This window comes from Cervus elaphus, chromosome 3 (assembly GCF_910594005.1).
Source record: "Cervus elaphus chromosome 3, mCerEla1.1, whole genome shotgun sequence".
Taxonomy (NCBI): domain Eukaryota; kingdom Metazoa; phylum Chordata; class Mammalia; order Artiodactyla; family Cervidae; genus Cervus; species Cervus elaphus.
In genome coordinates this window covers 37,630,390-37,650,007 of record NC_057817.1, presented here as the reverse complement: position 1 = coordinate 37,650,007, position 19,618 = coordinate 37,630,390, and the positions used below count along the sequence as shown (strand labels likewise).

Here is a 19,618-nt window from a genome sequence, read left to right as displayed (position 1 = left end):
AGGAGATATGAATATATCTAAATGTATTATAAATGTACATGTAGTATATAAATATAATATTGTCAGTGTTTGAAGCAGGAAATGGCCAGCCACTCCAGTATTCGTGCCTGAAGGATTTCATGGACAGAGGAGCCTGGCAGGCTACAGCCCATGGGGTTCACAAACAGTTGGACACAACTGTGCAACTAACATACACATATTGTCAGTGTTAAATAAACTGAAGTGCCAATTTTGTTATGGTGAAATTGGAGAACATCCGTGTTCTTAGGCAATACATGCTGAATATTTGTGGCGGTGGTGGTGATTTAATCTCTCAGTTGTGTCTGACTTTTGCGACTCCATGGACTGTAGCCTGCCAGGCTCCTCTGTCCATGAGATTTCCCAGGCAAGAATACTGGAATGGGTTGCCAATTCCTTCTCCAGGGGATCTTCCTGACCCAGGGATCGAACCCACATCTTCCACATTGCTGGTGGATTCTTTACCACTGAGCCACCTGAGAAGCCCATGTGGCATAACGGCTGTTGCTCAAATGGTTCACCCAAAATCAAAGTGGCAAAATGTTAACAATAAGTAAGTATCTAGTGAAGGGTGAGAGTGCTCACTATGCTATTCTTATAACCTCTGTAGATGTGAAAACTTATCAGAGTAAAAAGTTGAGAGGAGGAATCTAGAAAAAAAAAGTTAACACAATGTTTTAGATGAAAATTCTAATGTAAATACTGTAAATAGACTTACAAGCCTTAAGAACATTTTAAGTAACATTTTAAGTAACATTCCTGTTATAAAGGAATAATAACTTTCCCTCTCTTTTTAAAAAATTAGGCCACATTGAAAGCTTCCAGCCTATAATTAAACTAGTGTTTTCTCTAAAAAGAAAACAATGTACAATCAGATTTAGACTAGGAATTACCATTGTAACGAAGTACATAAATTCAAGGTAAGCAAATTAAATTTCTGGTAACATTCTCCTCAAACTAAAAAAATAACTACCATGAACTAATTTTTAAAATCTGCAGTTGAACAAAACTGGAAAACTATACTCAGAAACACTAATGATAATTTCCTTAATGTGTAACCTTTTAAAAAAGTTTTTCCTTTTACTATAGAGGGAAAAAGTTGTAGTGAATTATCATACTAGGTAAAACTACTTTAAAGGTTGTATATAAATCACTTTTGGAAAAGGGCATGGCAACCCACTCCAGTATTTTTGCCTAGAGAATCCCATGGACAGTAGAGCCTGGCATGGCTACAGTCCATGGGGGTCACAAAGAGTCAAACATACCTGATGCAACTTAACATGCAGCATGCATAAATCACTTTTGGGACAAAATACAATTCTTTGCAAAAAAACTCTGCAAGGTTTTATGTAAGGCATTAAAAAATCTAAAAATTCAATATGAAGTATAAGTATTAACTGTTAAAATACAATTTGAAAAAGTCTGTAAAAATATACCTCTTAAAACTAGTATGGAACCATTCAAGATAACAGTTCAGGTAGTAAATACACAGACACTATGAACTGAAAATCAATTCCAATCATAAAGAGAAAGATTAAATATTTTAAAAGCTCAAGTCATTTAATAATATTAAAATTAAGAGATTATATAATGAAAAGATAACCAAAATTTTAAAATTAAACCGATTAGGCAAACGTTTGTAATCAATGTCAAAAGTAGAGTATATTCTTCTTAGAGTTCATAAAGTAAACATTAAAAACCAAACAGGTAAATATCAATACAGACAATGCAAACAAAACTTTTAAGATTAACAAATACAGAAATATATTCAAGAAATAATCAATGAATATAAATCAATAATAAAATATCATTTTACTCTAATAGGTGGCAAAATTATAATTCCCAATAATGGATGTTGAAGTTATGGAGACACACAATGCTGGTGCAGGCTTAAATCTGTATAATTTTTAGAACACACGGGATTATCCACTCTTTGTAATGAGTATTTGAACTCCTTTCACATGCTAGACACGGGAAAAGCCAGAAAGCCATGATCTGAACCTCATACAATTTATAGCCTGTTGTGAAGAACAGATTTTTAAAAGATTTAAACAGAAAGCATGGTAACTGCTTCACTAGAAAACAACTGAGGTTGCTAAGAGGGCTTACTACACAAACATCTAACCTTAAGTCTGGAAGTGCTGGGGGAAATTATTACTAGTCGTTTACTGGTTGCCAGGCACCTGGCTAAATAATCGGGCTTAAATAATGAGCAACTTGGTGTCCATCTGCAAAGCCAGCACTTCTTGAAATGGGTAACAATTCACAACCACAGGAGATGCAGCAGGTACGGTAAGTGAGAGGATACAGAGAAGGAAGAAGAGGCGGGCAGGCAGTGAGATCACAGCAGCGGGATGAGAAGTGATGGCGTGGGAGTTCAGGCAGAGAAAGGAGCGGGCCGGCAAGAGCGCGGGCAAGAAAGGAGACGAGCAGGAATAGTCACTGTGGACCGACACACGAAAAGTCCACCGCGAATGAAGGCACAAAACCCAGACGAGGGGAGGTGTGATGAGCAGGTACAAATCACCCCAGTGCAGCTGGAAACACAGCTCGGGAGCTCAGGAAAGAGCCCTGGACTGAAGAAACCAATTAAACAGGGGATCCCGTGACCATCCAGGGAGCAGGCAAACAGCAGAGTCCCAAGGAGTCCAGAGGCAGAGAGAAACGAAGCCTGGGACACTGGTCTCGAGAGCCAGAGATGGAGACAGCACTGAAAGGAAGACGGACGGAGAGGTGAGAAGGAAGCAGACCAGCCTCAGGACAATCCCGACACCGAGCGACCTCGGGTCAGAAGCGGGTGCTGCTCACAGCTGAGGTGTGAAGGTGGGTTTTGATTTGTTTTTTAAGGAAGTAAAGCCAGGAGATAACTCTTATAAACGCTTTCTGGTGAAGAGAAAAAATAAAGAAAGGATGTTTGAAGGGAAAGGGCTGGAAGCAGGTGCTGTTGGGACTTCGTGCTTGTTTCAAGGACAGAAGACGGAGACGAGCTGTGAGCACTGGGGCGCGGTCAGCCGCAGACACTCAGATGCAGGCACAAGTTACCAAAAGCACACGCACGAAATGGACAAATACTGGTGGTGGGTGTCCTGGCGATTTGGGCTTTTTTATGTTGCTTTTAGCAGTCCACGGGGTAGCAAAAAGTCAGACACGACTGAGCGACTGAACTGCTGTTACTTGATGATCAGTGTATAATATATCAATTGGGAGGAATGAACCCTCCAGAGAAGATCAAAATACATAAAGAATTCACACTGGGAACTCTGGGACAAGTCTGAGGAGGAGAAAACGGTGCCAGCTGAGGGCCCACTGCTGCCAGACAAAACGGGAGTCCTCGTGTTGGCAGAGGGGATTTCCAAGATGCTCTCCTAGGTGGGTGGAGCAGCTCTCAAGTCAGGCCAAAACGCGGTGTTAATTAAATACTGAAATGGAGCAGGAGAATGACACAGCAACCGCACAACACTTCGGCTCGTCTTGGCCAGTCTGAACAGGCCAAATAAATAAGGGATTCCCAAGTTTCAAGTAAGAAACTCCGTGTGCTGGACCGCAGCATACAGGCCTGCAAGCCCTGCACTGGCTCAGTTCCAAGACGGGAGGAGGAGGCTGGAGTCCGGCGCCAGGGACCTCAGCGGCTTCTTGGACAAGGGGAGTTTACACACAGGAGGCAAGGGCCGGCAGCAGCACCCCACCGCGTGCAGAGGGCAGGGCAGCGGCGTTTTCTGGGGAAGGAGAGATCACCAGTTATCGAGAACTGACCTCAGGCTGGCTCACTGGTTACCAGGGAAACCAGCGGAGGGGTAGGCCCCTCACCATCCCTTTGATAAACTATCACGGAGGAGATGTTCGGATTTAAATGTTACAACACTCACTAGTCCGTTTAGGGACAAGTATGTAGCAAGGTCAGTCACGTGAGTAGGGTGAACGTGAAGCAGGCACTGGTGGAGAGGGAATGTACAGAGAGCAAGAGAACAAGCCATCTTGGGTGGCCTGATCATACACTAAGAGATTTTACATAATGATACGATACATGTAACAGCATGTTACAGTAATATGTACATATACATACATGTACACATACAGTAATATGCACACATACATCTAAAATGGTTTCAGAATTATACGTTGGATGTATAACTTTTAAAATCTCCAATTTAGGACAGTAAAAGGCACAAAGTTTGCAATATCATGCCTCCATCCACAGGGAATTCCTTCCAGGGAATACATGGGAACGTTGGGAAAATAATGAGTTGGAGAGGCTCAAACAAAAGGAATATTAAGCAGAGCTCCAGGATTCAGATTAGGTCAGCTTCTCTGGGCTACTCCTGCACTAAAGGAGTAGGAAGATTATTACTCATGCCAGAACTTACAAAAGGGTCTGGGTTATATAAATCGGAGAATACAGGGGCTTTCAAGCTTACCCAGCTTCCAGAGTGAATAGATTTATGTCACAAGACCAGGGATAACAAAGTAGAGCTTGTCAATATTCTATTCATAAGCAAACTCTTTAAAGAAGGAAAAATATGGAGCTCCTACTCTCCAAAATTATGAACAAGCTGAATGGTAAGATTATCCTAAAAAGTTAGTTTTTAAAAGTTTACATAATCTGACTTGACAGACTCATATTAGAATTTCATTCACCCAATCTTTTCCATAGCAACCAGATTAGAATATCTGATTTCAACGATTTCTCCCCAGCTGTTTGTGGGCTGCATAATATATCTGGACTATAAGAATTTTAAAATACACACTACTAGTATTGATTAAGAATACAGTTCTTCCCACCTGGAATATGTTACCTCCTATTCTTAAGCCTGGCTAATTTCCTGTTCATCATGTAGTCAACCCATCCAAAAAGCCTTCCCTGATGCCTTAAGATAATCCCATCTGAGGACCACCTGCTTCTCCCATCATCTTGGCTATAACTCCTCACCCTCTACTAGAATCTCAGGTCTGAAGCTTCCATCAGAATGTAAGCAGAAGGACAGGGCCATGTTAACCAGACTCAATCTGATTCTTACCATCTAGCACTGTGCCTGGCAAATGGAATGAGTAGAATTAAAATTCAAATGAATCACAAAAAAATGTTACTCCGGGGGAGGGCATTTCAGGCTATTACCTCACTCTCCCCTGCCGCTATCTCAGAGTCTGATATTCTATTTCTACCAACACTTGTTTCCCTCATTGAGGGTTAGAAGCAGGAGGTACCCGAGAGTCAGCCAACCCTGTGCCTTCATTATCCTGATAAGTGAACAAAGCCACACTCTTCAAAAACTTTTTTTAAAAGGGTCAATAAACATTGTCACTTCATTTGCTTCTTCATTATACATTTGTCTTTTTCCTCCCATCCCCAAATATTCAATCCCTCTGCTAATTACCAACTTAACCCTTCCCCAGTTGTCTCCATCTACCTACAAATGTTTTTTTAGTATACCAGCTTTAAATTAGATAAATGCTATATGCCTGTAAATGTCAGTGGAAGTCTATATTCAATATCTGTTTATCATTTTATCACCTATTACCTAAAAGTAGACCATAAATTGTTCTGTGAACCATGGTTTATCTTAATAACATCTTACAAATTTTAGAGCATTTCACGCAAAGTATGGATTTAAAAATTAGTCGTAACTACTTCAAAGTGGGAAAAAAAAGAAAACCTAATCAGAAAATGAATTACTTACTTTTATGATAATGTTAGATTACAAGAAAAGAAACCTTTTTCTGACCTGTTACAGTTAAAAATTTATTATCTACTATCTGATCTTACCTACACTGATCTACCAATTAAATATTAAGTGCCTACCTAAAGGCCGCTTCCCAAAAGCAGTTCATTCCACAAACATCAGAGGGCAGCATCCAATAGGGATTCCAGTAACACAGAGAGAACTCTTTACACCTAACAGAGTGAGACAGAAACCTATGTGAGTATTCAGGCTTAAAACTAACAAGGAATTTACTCAATAACATCAAAACTTACTGTTCTATTTTACAGCAACAAAACTGCAAATCCAACCTGCTATGGTAATGAGGATTTCTGGAAATTGATTTCTCCCTTACTTAGGGTACCACTATTTTAAACAGAACTGTGAAACTTTTAGGCAGAAAATACTACAGAGACTGGAAAAGTTTTTTAGTCATGAATTCTCTAATATAGTAAGATCTCCTTCTCAGATGACACAGAAAATACTGGAATACTTCTAAAATTTTCCTTCATGAACTGCACACATTCCCCCTAGAATAAAATCCATTTCAGTCAAACAAAACATCTGCTTATCCTGAAGCAAAATTTAAGCCACAAATGCTGGTAGAATGGAAAAAAGAAGATACTTAAATGCTTTTAAATTAGTCTTGAATCCAAGCTACACATATGATGTTTTAAGTGGGAATTAAGAAATCATGCTGATATTCACGGTTCAGTTTCACTATCTACAGTTATCTCAGCTTCACTGTATTTCACAAGCTAAAAGGGAGGATCAAATTTCTTCTTAGACTGCAGGTTGTAGCTAAAAAAAAAAAAAAACCACCACACACAACAGCAGCTACTTACAATACAAAATGTATGTATTTTCATTGTTATTTCTTCTCAAAACAATAGTCTAGCTGGTAATTCAGGACAGTGGAGGCCTGAGTTTACTAAAGTAAGCAAGTATGAAGCCAGAGTCACTAAGCCATGTCCCATCATCATGAATTCAATTAAATGACTTCTTACAGTGAAAGGTCTATGAAATGTCATATTTGCAAGATCTGTGAGTCCACCTCTCACAAATGCCAACAGGTTAAGACAGGGGGGGTCTCAGATCCAGGACACATAGTGAAATCACCAGAGACCCCTACACCAGACCTGTTAAATCAGAAACCCTGAAAACAGGGCCAGGCACTAGTAGTTTTTAAACCCTGCCTAAGTGATTCTGTATACTACTGCACAAAGAACTAGATCAGAATTTTAAATCAATGGGAAAAAACTGACATTGTAATGTGGTTTTTCTTGAAAGAGACAGCATTCTCAAGCACAGCATAAAACATTAACATATCTTAATTTAAATGGTTGATAAATCAGAAAAGGAAAACGTGAACAGACCAGTAAAATGTACAACTTGATAAAGAAATTTATGTTTGTCCCCTTCCAGGTGTGGTCATGTAGTTTTTAAGTCTTGCATTTCCTTAGGCTCAGTGGAAATGGCAAAAACTAAGTTGTTTTTTTTTTTCCAGACTCAAGAGTTTTCACATCCATTTAAGCCTCACAACAGAACTGTTTCAAATAGGTATCCCTATCTTTCAGATACAGACATTATCAAACCTTTCTTTCAAGTCCACAATTTATTTATAATCAACACCTTTATTTCAGGAAGGAAGCTGGTTATTCCATCTCCTGTCAAACCTTCCAAAGTAGAAAATGAGAATGAAGTCTCAAGAAAATGACTAAGTAAATTTTTCTGTAAAAATGATTATCTGAAATTATGTATTAACATCATTTTCTGCCTTAACTTGTATTACTCAATCCCTTAGCCCTAGGGAATCACACATTTATTTTCTGTCTCCATAGATAAATGGAATCATTAGTATGTGGCCTTTTGAGTCTGACTTTTTTTCACTTAGCTTATTTTCAAGGTTCACCCACTGTAGCACTTACCAGCACATTTCATTCCTTTTAATGGCCAAATAATATTCCATTTTATAAATGAATATATATACCACATTTTCTTTATCCATTCTTGAGTTAGTGAATATTTGGGTCATTGATAGTTTTGGCTATTATAAATAATGCTTTTTATGAAGATTCATGTACAGTTTTAATGTGAACATATGTTTGCAATTCTCTTGAGTGTGAGTATGTATCCCTACAAGAGGAATTGCTGGATCATGTAATCATTGTAAACTGATTACTGCAGATAAAACTACAGGGGGAAAAAAACGTCAAGTTTTACATAAGTTTCTTGACCATAACTCAATGTCAGAAAACACAGTTTATAGGAAGAATGTTTTCTTTCTTTCTTTAATGAAAATATAAAACATATGCATTAGTGAGTATACATTCTCCTTACTATTAAAAAATTTTAAAAAACACATAAAACACTCAGGTGCTGCTGGCAAGAGGAGACAAAATTTATTTAAGGTTTCTATCTCCCAAGCTTACATCCTCTCACTTATGAAAACTTGGTTTTTAAAGACTGAGAGTAGAAACTCATACTGAGAACTCATTACATACCAGTAACCATCACTACAAACAATAAATTAGGAAAAGCAACTTATCTAGAGATGACAGTACTTGCACTTTCAGACCAGAAAAAAAAAAAATCTTAAAAATGTTGGAAAAGTAAAGGTACCTATCCAAGTTCTAGTTATTAGTTGCTTTTGCCTTTATTCCTTAAGACTACTGAAAAATGAAACATTAGATATACAAAATTCAAAGAGATAACTTCAGTAATTTTAATGGAATAAAACTGTAGCTGAGGCAAACGGGTATGTCTTCAGTAAGTAATAATATCCAGAATGAGTAAAGTTCATAAATGTAAAGTTTTTCCACTGTGGATCAGACAGAAATAAAACTTTAAAAAAAAAAAAAAAGAAAGAAAACTTCACTAAGGTTCATCCTCCTACTTCGTAGGCTTAATGTTTCTAACTATGTGGGTTGTCTAGAAGCAAACTGATCAGGGGATAGCACGGGACTCTCCATGATGATAAAATAGTCTGTATCCTGACTGTGGGGGTGGTGACATGAATCTTACCTATTGATAAAACATCATAAAACTACACCTACACACACGTGTGTAAAACTGGTGATGTCTGAAGATGGTGTATGGGTTGGACAATGCCAATTTCTGGGGTTGTAGTACTCCACTACGTTCATACACATATATTCCAGATACAGAGGTATTATACTAAGCTCATGTAAGATGTCACTATTGGTGAAAAACTGAGTGAAGATTAAATGGGATGTCCATGAAGTTTCCTGTAAACTTAACATTTACTTCAAAAGTTTAAAAAAACCAACAGGTCACAAATTTCAGTACTTGAAAAATGTTTTAAAAATTGAGGCATCACACTCTGGAGATTAAACAGAGCATTAAACAGTAATAATGCTCTCCATGATAACAGTTTTCAAACTTCAAATTTACTTAAATCCAATAGTGGAAGGTCATTTATACTTTTAAATTCAACTGGAAAAGGTATTTGTCATTTCAAAACATCCATGATAACCATGAGGCTTTAGTGAAAACCATGCATACTAAGGAGAGTTGGGGATATGTCTAGGCATATCCAGCATAACAATGTGGAAGTCTGAATGAGGTGCCTCATCAATGATGTACCTTAAGGCATGAACGGATACCTTTACTATGACTGCAAGAGGAACGAAGATGCTCACAGCCACGTTAGAGGAGATCGTTCCCATGGTTCTGACCACCACTATTTAAAGAACAGTGCCTGCGCAACTCATTTTTAACTAAAAATTGTCTTCAGACAACTTAGATTGTTTTCTTTTTCTTAAATATCTAGTTTCAGGAATACCCAGGAAGTAAGAAAGAACTGTTTACATACAAATGGCAATGAACAGTTATTTCAAAAAATAAGTTAGCATCACACTGTACAACCTACCCTCTCTCAAAAAAAAAAAAAAACTGAATTAAAGATTTAAATGTAAAACAAGGGGGAGGAAAATCCCACTGATAGAAAACTTTTCTACACGACAGAAATAAAAATAAAGGAAAAAAACTGCCAATCTGAATACTTAAAATTTTAAACTTCACGTGGTATACACTCCAAAAACAAATTTAAGTCAACAGGTTTGGGGGAAGTATTTCCAACAGGTATGACACATAGATAATAGTCTTAAGGTTTTAAAATAGGATTTCTAAGTCAAAAGTACACATTTTTTTCACTCGCCTAACCATCTTCCCCTTTCAAAAGCACAGAACAATAACTAATTACTAGTCAGGTTTGTGCTAAGCACTTTATAAATACATGAAATGTAATCTTCAATGACTGAAATACAAGGTACAAGGTTACTGGTTTTTATATAAGATGCCACTGCATTAACAAAGCAGAGATTAAAGTGGCTTTAGTAAATAATTCAGCCTTCTTCACTGTTCACTGCCTAACTCCTCTCCTTTTCAAAACTAAGCACAAGGAAGAGGGAAGAAAATTCTCCCCCAGAAAACAACAGTGCAAAAATAGTGGTCAAATGATTCTCAGTTACATCAGTGGTTTAATCAATCTTTGGTTTTATAACAAATAACCTGGAGCACATATCTAAAATACAGATTCCCAGGCCCCACTGACTGGCACTCTGGTTTAGCAGGTGTGTACTGGGGCCTGAATTTTCTCCAAAGGTCAGAAAGAAAAAAAAAAATCACTTAAAATTAAAATGATCAAAACCATCACTGAATTAGCTGTAATTTTATTGTGCCAGGCACCACCAAGTAATCCACACATGCCATTTTATTTCAATTCCCACAAAAAAGCCCAGTTATCATAGATACTCTTACCTCTTTGTAAGTGATGAGGAAATGTGTTCAAGGTTAGCACAGTCAATAAGGGGCAAAGCCTGTTTCCAAAGCCCTGACTCTTTCCACTCTACATTTCCAGGACATCCTACTGGTGTTCCTGGGACCCAGCAGAAACCATAATTTGATGGCCTGACCAGATCTGCAAAGGAAAGTAAGGTGCCTACCTCCCAAGGCAAGCCATTCACACTAAGGGTAGGACAGCCCAGAAAAGGTATCACTGAAGCGCTTAGGAGTTTCTTGGTTCACCACTACCAGGATTCCTCAGTGAAATGTGAGAAATTACTCATCCTGAGAATCTAGTTACAAAATGGTTTGATTCCTTCTGGAGAATTACTGACACCTGATAATATTAAGGGCTGTAGATCAAATACTTGAAATACAGTCTGTCCATAGCGGCTTCAGAGAGTCTCTCACTTCCCTCCACTGAGGCAGGACTCCTCTCCTACACCGGTCATGGGATTCTGTCTGCAGTAGAGATGTGCGAGGGATATAGCCCACAGAAGCAGAGGTCCCCATTACAGTCAACAACAGCGGGCCCATGGATGGGCACATGATGCAAAACAAGTCCAAAGAGAGTCTTTTTCTAGAACTTTTACTTGAGATTAGAGATGAAACACTATTAAGAAGTGGAAAGATGTATGAACAAAGCCTGTCTACAGCAGAAGAGAAAGAGTCCTCAGTCCTTGAGGTTCCTATGGCTGTCCAGGCATTTTTCCTTTAATTCTGTTCCTTCTAACCACCCATTTAAGTCTATATGTAATATATAGACTATATGTAATATATAATCTATATATATACTACATATAATATATAGTCTATATGTTATATATATAGACTATTATATATATATATACAGTCTATAGTCTATATATAATACTATATTAAATCTGTTTTAATGGGTTCTGATGACTGACAGCTAAGAATTCTGATTCTGCGTGTGCTGTGTGCTAAGTCATTCAGTCAAGTCCAACTCTTGAGACCCCATAGACTGTAGCCTGCCAGGCTCCTCTGTCCATGGGATTCTCCAGGCAAGAATACTGGAGTGGGTTGCCATTTCCTTCTCCAGGGGATCGTCCTGACCCAGGAATCGAACTCAGGTCTCCTGCATTGCAGGCGGATTCTTTACCAACTTGAGCTAGTTAGGGTAAATATAAACTACATTTTACAGGTGAGAAAAGTGAAGCAGAAAGGTGGTCAAGGTTTCAAAGCAATCAGGGCCAGAAAGACACCACAGGTTTGTCTGACACTAAGATCTACCCATTTTCTAAATGGAATCCAAAATAATGGATTCAAACAAAGTGACTAATTAATAATAAATTTCACTGAAAAACTGTTTCCATCATTTTTGACTTTTTACTTTGAGAATGTGGAAGGACATTTCCAAGTATTTTGTTATCATGGAATTCTGTGCAATGAATATTTTCTATTAAGATTTGACCAATGGAACCTATTAGATACAACTGTAATCCCATGTTTTAAATCAGAGAAGTAGTAGTTTTAATCTCTGAGCTAAGACTGCTTCAAAAAAAGTAAGAACGTAATTGATAATCAAGTCCTACTAAGAAAAAAACAGATGTTGCTTGCCTCATAGCCCCATTTTTCACTGATTAAACACTATCTAGACTGGGGTCTTATCACAGCAGCTTTATAGAAGGAGTACTGGCAGAACAAGCAAAAGATACATAGTTTCTAATCCTGGTCCAGTACTGATGCTCTCTGATCTTGGCTCAACAATTTATACATTGGAAGCAGGTTAAGAATACTGACTCCATTTCCCATGATAGCCAAAAAAATTGAACTCTGTGAGAAGTCTAAAAAGATGTTATAAATGATAGTATCTAAAATGAAAAGAGCCCTGGTATCTTTCAGGAATTCTCCTGAACATAATCAAACCATGTGATCCAAGCAATCCAGCTTTTCCATGTAGTTCCTCTTCTCACCCTTCTTATGCATGCACACTTGGTGAAATGTATTTCACAACATTTTAACAAAGAATGATACACCTTCAGTTTTAACTCAAATATATGCCTCATTTAAAATGAGGAATTATGCTGCTCAGAGGACTTATAATACAAAGCTTTTAGTTGGCTCTGACACATCAAACTTCAGATTTCAGTAATGGCTCTATAAATTATCTTTTAAAACTGAGGCGCTTATTTTCTCAATTTCAAATAACATAATTTTGTTAAAATTAGCTAGCCAAGCAAATCCAATGTATAAAAATTTGTCACAAAATATTTAAGTATCTCAGACAAGGCACTAAAAATGCATGTTACTCTATCAAATCGAAATGCTAATATCATAGTTCAATTTCATTCAATGTTTTGACAGAAACGTTTCTTCTTTTCAATTCTACCCAATACAAAAACAGTTTCCTTCCCTAACTTTAAATGCTTCACAGAACAAAACCGACTTCGATTAGCTTTTCATGAGCTCTTCCAGATCTGTCACTGCCTCTCCCAGGACAGATAATGGCAGCGACAAACCTGGCCCTGGAAAGAAGTTCTGCATTTATGAACAGAGCCCTTGTAATCAAGTGCCAGGGTGAGAACACGACAGTCCGGCTTTTCCGTGCGGCTCCTCTGCCCAAACGTTCCTTTTCATTTTAGGATTGGCCAACAACTTTGAGAAGAACCTTCAACAGTCTACAGCGCTCCCTCCTCCTACCAATCCGATACTTTATCCGATCAAAGCAGCCTTTGCCTCTTACTAAGAGAGTACTCGGAGCAAGAGAGTTGCCCACAAATGGAGGAGCCTCTTTTTTCAAGGAAGTGCGAGCGCTCAGATTTTGTTAAGCATTCGTAATGCGTTGCATTCTTTTTTCCATTTAAATCTCATCTTGATTCCAACTCTGACAGTGATTTGTGTAAATCCACTTAAGTCACCGTGCTTTTTAAATTGCTATTTTTAAAGAAAGACACCTCTATCCCAACTCACAAAAGACGTATGTTAAGTATCCCTTATTTTTCTTAACTTGCTCTAAGTTTCACAATGGACCAATTGTTTCCCTAAAGAAAAATTCACAATCCGCAGAAAAGGCTCTCTTCAGATTTAACTGATCGGCTAATAATGAAAAATTTAAGCGTTAACAGGAAATTTAGACGCCTCATTTAGGAGGGAGGCGGAAAGCTGAACCAGGGCGCCAGGCGGCTGTTTAAATATCTCAACTGGAACGCCATGGAAACAAGAGGGAATTCCCACTAGTCAGACAGCAAGGAGGTTTTTGTAGGACCCCCTTATTTTCGACAAATCCTAAGAAAGAAAGAAAAAGAAGACGCAACTGTCAAGTAAGAGTTGAAAATTAATTTCTAATTGCTCTGAATTGTGCCTAAGGAACGGGTTAGAAGACAAACGCAAAACGCATTTGCTCTCGGGCTAGAGCAGCGGGGAGCTCACCCCTGGGGTAAAGGGAAGGAGGGAAGCGAGCAAAGAGGGTCAGAGTCGCTGCAAAGGAGCGGGAGATGCGGGCCCGGCGGCCAGAGGCGCTAGGCGGACTCGCGGGCAGCTCGGGCCAGGCCGAGTCCCGAGCCCCGTGCCGCCGCACCCCCGGCCCCCCAAGAAGGAACGGCCCGTACCTGTCCGACCGGCCGTGATGCGCCGCAGGGCCCGCGCTGCCCACCCCTCTCCCGGCGCCGCGTCCGTCGCCCCCCAGCCAGGAAGCCGCTGCGGCCTGCGGCTTCCCGCCAACGCCGCCCGCTCCTTCCTCCAGGGACACGGCGAGCTGGCTGAAGGCGTAAAGAAGCGAGCAGAAGCCGCAGGCCAGGCACAGCACCACGACGCGCAGGTAGCGCCTCATCGCGCTGGCCCAGCGCTGCTGCCGCCGCCGTCGCCGCCGCGCCCGCCCGGGCGAACTGGAACCGAAGGAGCGGCACCGCGCAGCCGCGAGCGCAACAAGTTCCTCCTCCGCCACGGCCTCGCAGCCGCCCCACTCGGCTCCCGGCCCACCACCTTCACCCGCGCGCCGACACCCCGCCCCGGCGCCCTGACCCCGCCTCCGCCGCGGGCCCCGCCCGGGGGCCTGGCGGCCCGACGCGCCTGCGCACTGGGCGCGAGGGCGGGGCGCGCCTGGTGGGCTGGGGCGGCCTGGAGCTCTGGGAGCTGGGGACTGCCGGGCGAGAGACTCCCAAGCCCTGCAACTCCCAACTGCGCTGCAGAAGTGTGGCGAGAGGAGCGGGGCGTTGGAGGCAACTGACCCAATTTCAAATTATGGTTCTCCCACGTGGTAGTTTGGGACGCTGAGCGACCTAAATTCTCTGAGCGGCTTTCCTCGTCTCTAAAATGGAGACGATATCCTCATCATAGGATGGTTGTAAAGATTAAATTGCTTAACGCACGAAAAACGCCTTGTATTTCGAAGGCACTTGATTAAGCCGCTTTTCCGCTCCAACCTCATCCAGCACCGACTTCCCTAGCCTCTAGCATTCTCTAATACAGTTGGTTCGAGCCGTTTTCACGCGGATATCGAATGCAGATGCCCGATGCTGTTGAGGATGCATATTCCGCCTCCCGTCGAGGTTGTAAATAAATTCCTGTAAGACTAAGGTCCAAGCTTTCACTCCTTTATGAACCAGCTCACAACTCAGCATTTGCAATAATATCTCCCTAAAGAGAGCTTTCTAGTTCTTCTCCCTCTTCTTCGGCCTTATTTTCACGCCATTCATTTATTGAACATTTATAGATCATCACTTATGTGCCAAGCACTGTGAGTATCTTGGGGCACAAAAACCCCTAGTTGGGGCATGGAGGTGGGACAGTGAATATTTGTAAGTGCAGTACAACCATACAGACGTTAGGATAGAAGCCTGTAAAGCTGGGTACACACACAGAACGGCGCAACCAGTTCTACCAGCAGGCATGGTCGGGAGATACTTCATAATGTCAAAATGCAGTACAGAGACCAGACTTGAAAATTCCTTGACCAGACAAAACCAGTCATACAAGCAAAGCTTAATTTAGCATATTTTGCAGGATAAGAGTTTTAACTTGATCTGGGTCACTTCTTGCCTATACATCTGAAAATCATAGTCAGAACTTAAATATTTAAGTCCCCAAAACTTGTATGAGGTAGTTCAGTTCAGTCGCTTAGTCGTGTCCGACTCTTTGCGACCCCATGAATCTCAGCACGCCAGGTCTCCCTGTCCATCACCAACTCCCGAAGTTTACTGAAACTCATGTCCATCCAGTCGGTGATGCCATCCAGCCATCTCATCCTCTGTCATCCCCTTCTCCTCCTGCCCCCAGTTCCTCTCAGCATCAGGGTCTTTTCCAGTGAGTCAACTCTTCGCATGAACTGGCCAAAGTATTGGATTTTCAGCTTCAGCATCAGTCCTTCCAGTGAACACCCAGGACTGATCTCCTTTAGAATGGGCCAGTTGGATCTCCTTGCAGTCCAAGGGACTCTCAAGAGTCTTCTCCAACACCACAGTTCAAAAGCATCAATTTTTCGGCGCTCAGCTTTCTTCGCAGTCCAACTCTCACATCCATACATGACCACTGGAAAAACCATAGCCTTGACTAGATGGACCTTTGTTGGCAAAGTAATGTCTCTGCTTTTTCATGTGCTATCTAGGTTGGTCCTAACTTTCCTTCCAAGGAGTAAGCGTCTTTTAATTTCATGGCTACAGTCACCATCTGCAGTGATTTTGGAGCCCCCCAAAATAAAGTCTGACACTGTTTCCACTGTTTCCCCATCTATTTCCCATCAAGTGATGGGACCAGATGCCATGATCTTAAGTTTTCTGAATGTTGAGCTTTAAGCCAACTTTTTCACACTCTCCTCTTTCACTTTCATCAAGAGGCTTTTTAGTTCCTCTTCACTTTCTGCCATAAGGGTGGTATGAGGTAACCACTAACCCAATTCCCTTTTAAGTAAATTCTCGCAGAGGGTAGGCAAACAGATGAAGAGGGTCAGTTGTATGGTGATAGTTGATAACTAGACTTATGGTAGTGACGACTTTGCAGAATATGTGTACTAAATTGCTTCAGTCGTGAGGGACTCTGCGACCCCATGAACTATATAGCCCACCTGGCTCCTCTGTCCATGGGATTCTCAAGGCAATATTGGAGTGGATTGCCAAATCCTCCTCCAGGGTATCTTCCCAACCCAGGGATTGAACCTAGGTCTCTTGTGTCTCCTGCATTGGCAGGCAGGTTCTTTACTACTAGTGCAACCTATAATGCTATACACCTGAAACTTGTATAATAAAAAGAAGGTAGAAATAAGAAATAGAAGCAGTTGAATAAAATATTCAATGTTTGAAGTTTAAACTGCAAAAAAGAAAAAAGAAAAAATTGTAATGTTTTAACCAATCACTGAAAAGACAACACACTCACTGCCTTCACACTATATACACTGCTTAATAACAACATACCCTTAAGCCTCATTGCATATTTTGGTTTGAGTGTTACCAGTTTGCTGTCTTTTGGTTGTGTGCACGATACACTTTTACTGGTAACTGCTTCAGTGATTCATAGGTTTTACTTTTGTTTTTTGTGAACCTTTGAGTATAGCAAAACTGGCCCTAGAGTCTTGGATGGGGTAATGGAAGTGATTCCAGGCTGAGGAATCAGTGAAACAGGCTCTTATGTTCAGGGAGCTGTGAGAAGTTTGATACCATCAGTTAAGCGAATGCAAGAGAGGATATGATGAGCGGTAAGACTGGAGGTTGAAGGGGCCAGATATCTGAATTCCTTGTTCAGCACACCAAGGAGTTTGAAGGTAATCTGGCAGACAACGGTGAACCACTGAAGGGGCTTTAAGTTAGGAAGTAACATGATAACATCTGCCTTTTGGAGGGCAGATTCTGCTTGCACTGCGGAGGCTGGGACAGAGAGGGAGATTGGAGCCAGATTGGAGCTACAGTGCCAGAAAGTGAGGGAAAGGAAGCAGGCTTTAAACACTCTCTCTCTCTCTCTCTCTCTCCATGGAGAAAAATCATGCTGTTAAACTGTTCAAATTGCAGTTGAAGCTTTGAAAAGTTTGGCCGTGCAAAACAAGATGGGGAAATGCTATGTAATTAACAGTAGTCTTCATCTGGAATCCCTACACCAAGTAAGTGCTGGTTCTGTGACCATGGGAACTAGTTACTTAACAAATTTAAACCTGTTTCTCCCCCATAAGGATTAAATTTCTTGCCTTACTTGACAAAAAAGCAAAACTAGCATGCTGTTAAGATGTATGAATAGAATGAAAACATACACTTATTCATTCAATAAACATTTATTGAATATGTTCTACATGCCAGACAAGGGGCTATTCTGTACTGCCCCCAAAAGGGGAGACAGGCAAGTAAAAACAGCGACAATAATCCTTTCACTACACCTTACAATTCTTAGAGAAATAAATAGAAACTTAATGAGATACAGAGATGGATAATAAAAGCATCTGTAAGAACAGAAAATAGATTTTGAGAGAGAAAACTAAAGGATATTGTAACAAGACACTAGAGTAAGAGCTAGTACTCAAATTATGTTTAATTTAAAGAGATGCTAACTACGATCATTTCTATTGCAACAAACTAAATGTAGTAAAAATAAAGAATAATTTAATGACCCAGAGAATGTTAAAATACTGGAATGGCAGTATTCATTTCTGCACAATATATGGGAAGAGCATATCGGGAAGAACAATCATCCTTTTACTTGACATCAGGGTTCTGGACCTTTAGATCCCTTTTAATCCTGTAATTAAAAAGGAAATTGTTGGAAAAGTATATATGGCTTTCCAAAACTAGATATGACTTTTGTATTACCCACCCACTGTCCTAACTGGTTATCCTGGAGTGTAAGGAGCTGTGTGAATACTTCTGATCATTCCCAGGATTCACACATATTGATATTTCTAAAATTAACAGTAAGTTACTGAAAATGATCTAAAATATCTTTATGTCATAATGGTTAGGCATTTACTTCCTTTACTTTGTGTATGTACATGTTCTTAAGTCTATTTTTGCATCTCTAGACCACCCTCTTGATTCTCTAATGACAGGCTGGCTATATTCACATTTTTAATCAATTCTGATTTTCCCTGCATTCTGTCAAAAAGGTTATGTTTAGGTGGACAAAAAGAAATTTAAAAGCAGCAACACTGGTTGTTGGTTAAATTGTGGAGATAGAGACCTTCTCCAGACCTGGGAAACTCTGATTCAGGATAATCCAAATCTCAAAAATCTTCTATTCAAAAGACTAATCTTGATTTTTCATGGAGCTCCTGGTACATGTTGGATATATAATAGACACTCAGTTAATGACATTTTAAAAAATCTTTCCTAAGTCATTCTAGAGCAAATGCTTCTGCTCAGTATTTCTTTTCCAATTCTACATTTTAGTACTTCTTTAAAAAAAGATATCCTATGAGGGACAAGGTAAATTCTATACCTTTTCAGAGTAAAGTTCAAAGACTTTTTTTTACATAACTTTCACTTTATAAAGGTCTGCATAATCTTACTTAATCCTGATAACAGCTATATGAAATAGATGTTATTTTATTCTTTAAAAAAAAAAAACAAGGAACCTAAAATTTAGAGAAGTTCATTAATAACATGGCCAATAATGAAGATCCATAATTCAAATGGAAAACTTTGAGGATCCACAGTGTGTATTTGTTTTTTTTCCCTTATACCATGCTATCTCACCATGAACAAATAAATGCTAAACTACGTGATGCAGATTAAAAGTAAAATCAAAAAGGAAGAAAAAAGATATTACATGGAAATCTCTTAGATTGGTCTTAAGGAATAAGACAAATTAAATTTACAATCAAAGAAATAGAAATCAGATTAGATGCAGAGCACAAAGAATCAGAAATTCACACTGAGAGTAAAAATCATTCTCTCCTCTTGTTGGCCTCTAGTGAAATTTCTTCATTTTTCACAAGCTATTTCCTAGAGACCTTGTTGGACTGGAGGAAAAAGTTGGAAGACTATGTTGTCAGTTGGAGCAAAAAATTTCATTTTGTGTTCATTCAGACCAGTAAATATGGAAAAAGGGTAGGGTAAGAGGGAAGATGAAAGAGTAAAGTGATTCTTTTCATGCTCAAAAAACTCAGCTGTAGGCAAAAAGATTAGGAAAAGAGTGGCGGTGGAAAACTAATAAATGGTGAG

General features: G+C 39.8%; 1 protein-coding gene across 2 annotated transcripts in view; it reads right to left on the bottom strand.

The window, feature by feature from the left end:
* The window catches only part of GXYLT1 (glucoside xylosyltransferase 1), a 49,633-nt gene extending 35,121 nt beyond the window's left edge, over positions 1-14,512 (bottom strand). Inside the window, exons 1-2 of one of the 2 annotated variants that reach the window (XM_043886825.1) lie at positions 14,093-14,512; positions 5,816-5,908 (exon numbers count right to left, since the gene is read on the bottom strand). In XM_043886825.1, coding sequence (XP_043742760.1) covers positions 5,816-5,908; positions 14,093-14,313 — 314 coding nt within the window. In that variant the 5' untranslated portion in view covers positions 14,314-14,512. The remainder of the gene's footprint in view (positions 1-5,815; positions 5,909-14,092) is intronic. The other variant, XM_043886833.1, reaches the window with a different exon arrangement.
* Between the last annotated feature and the right edge of the window lie 5,106 nt (positions 14,513-19,618).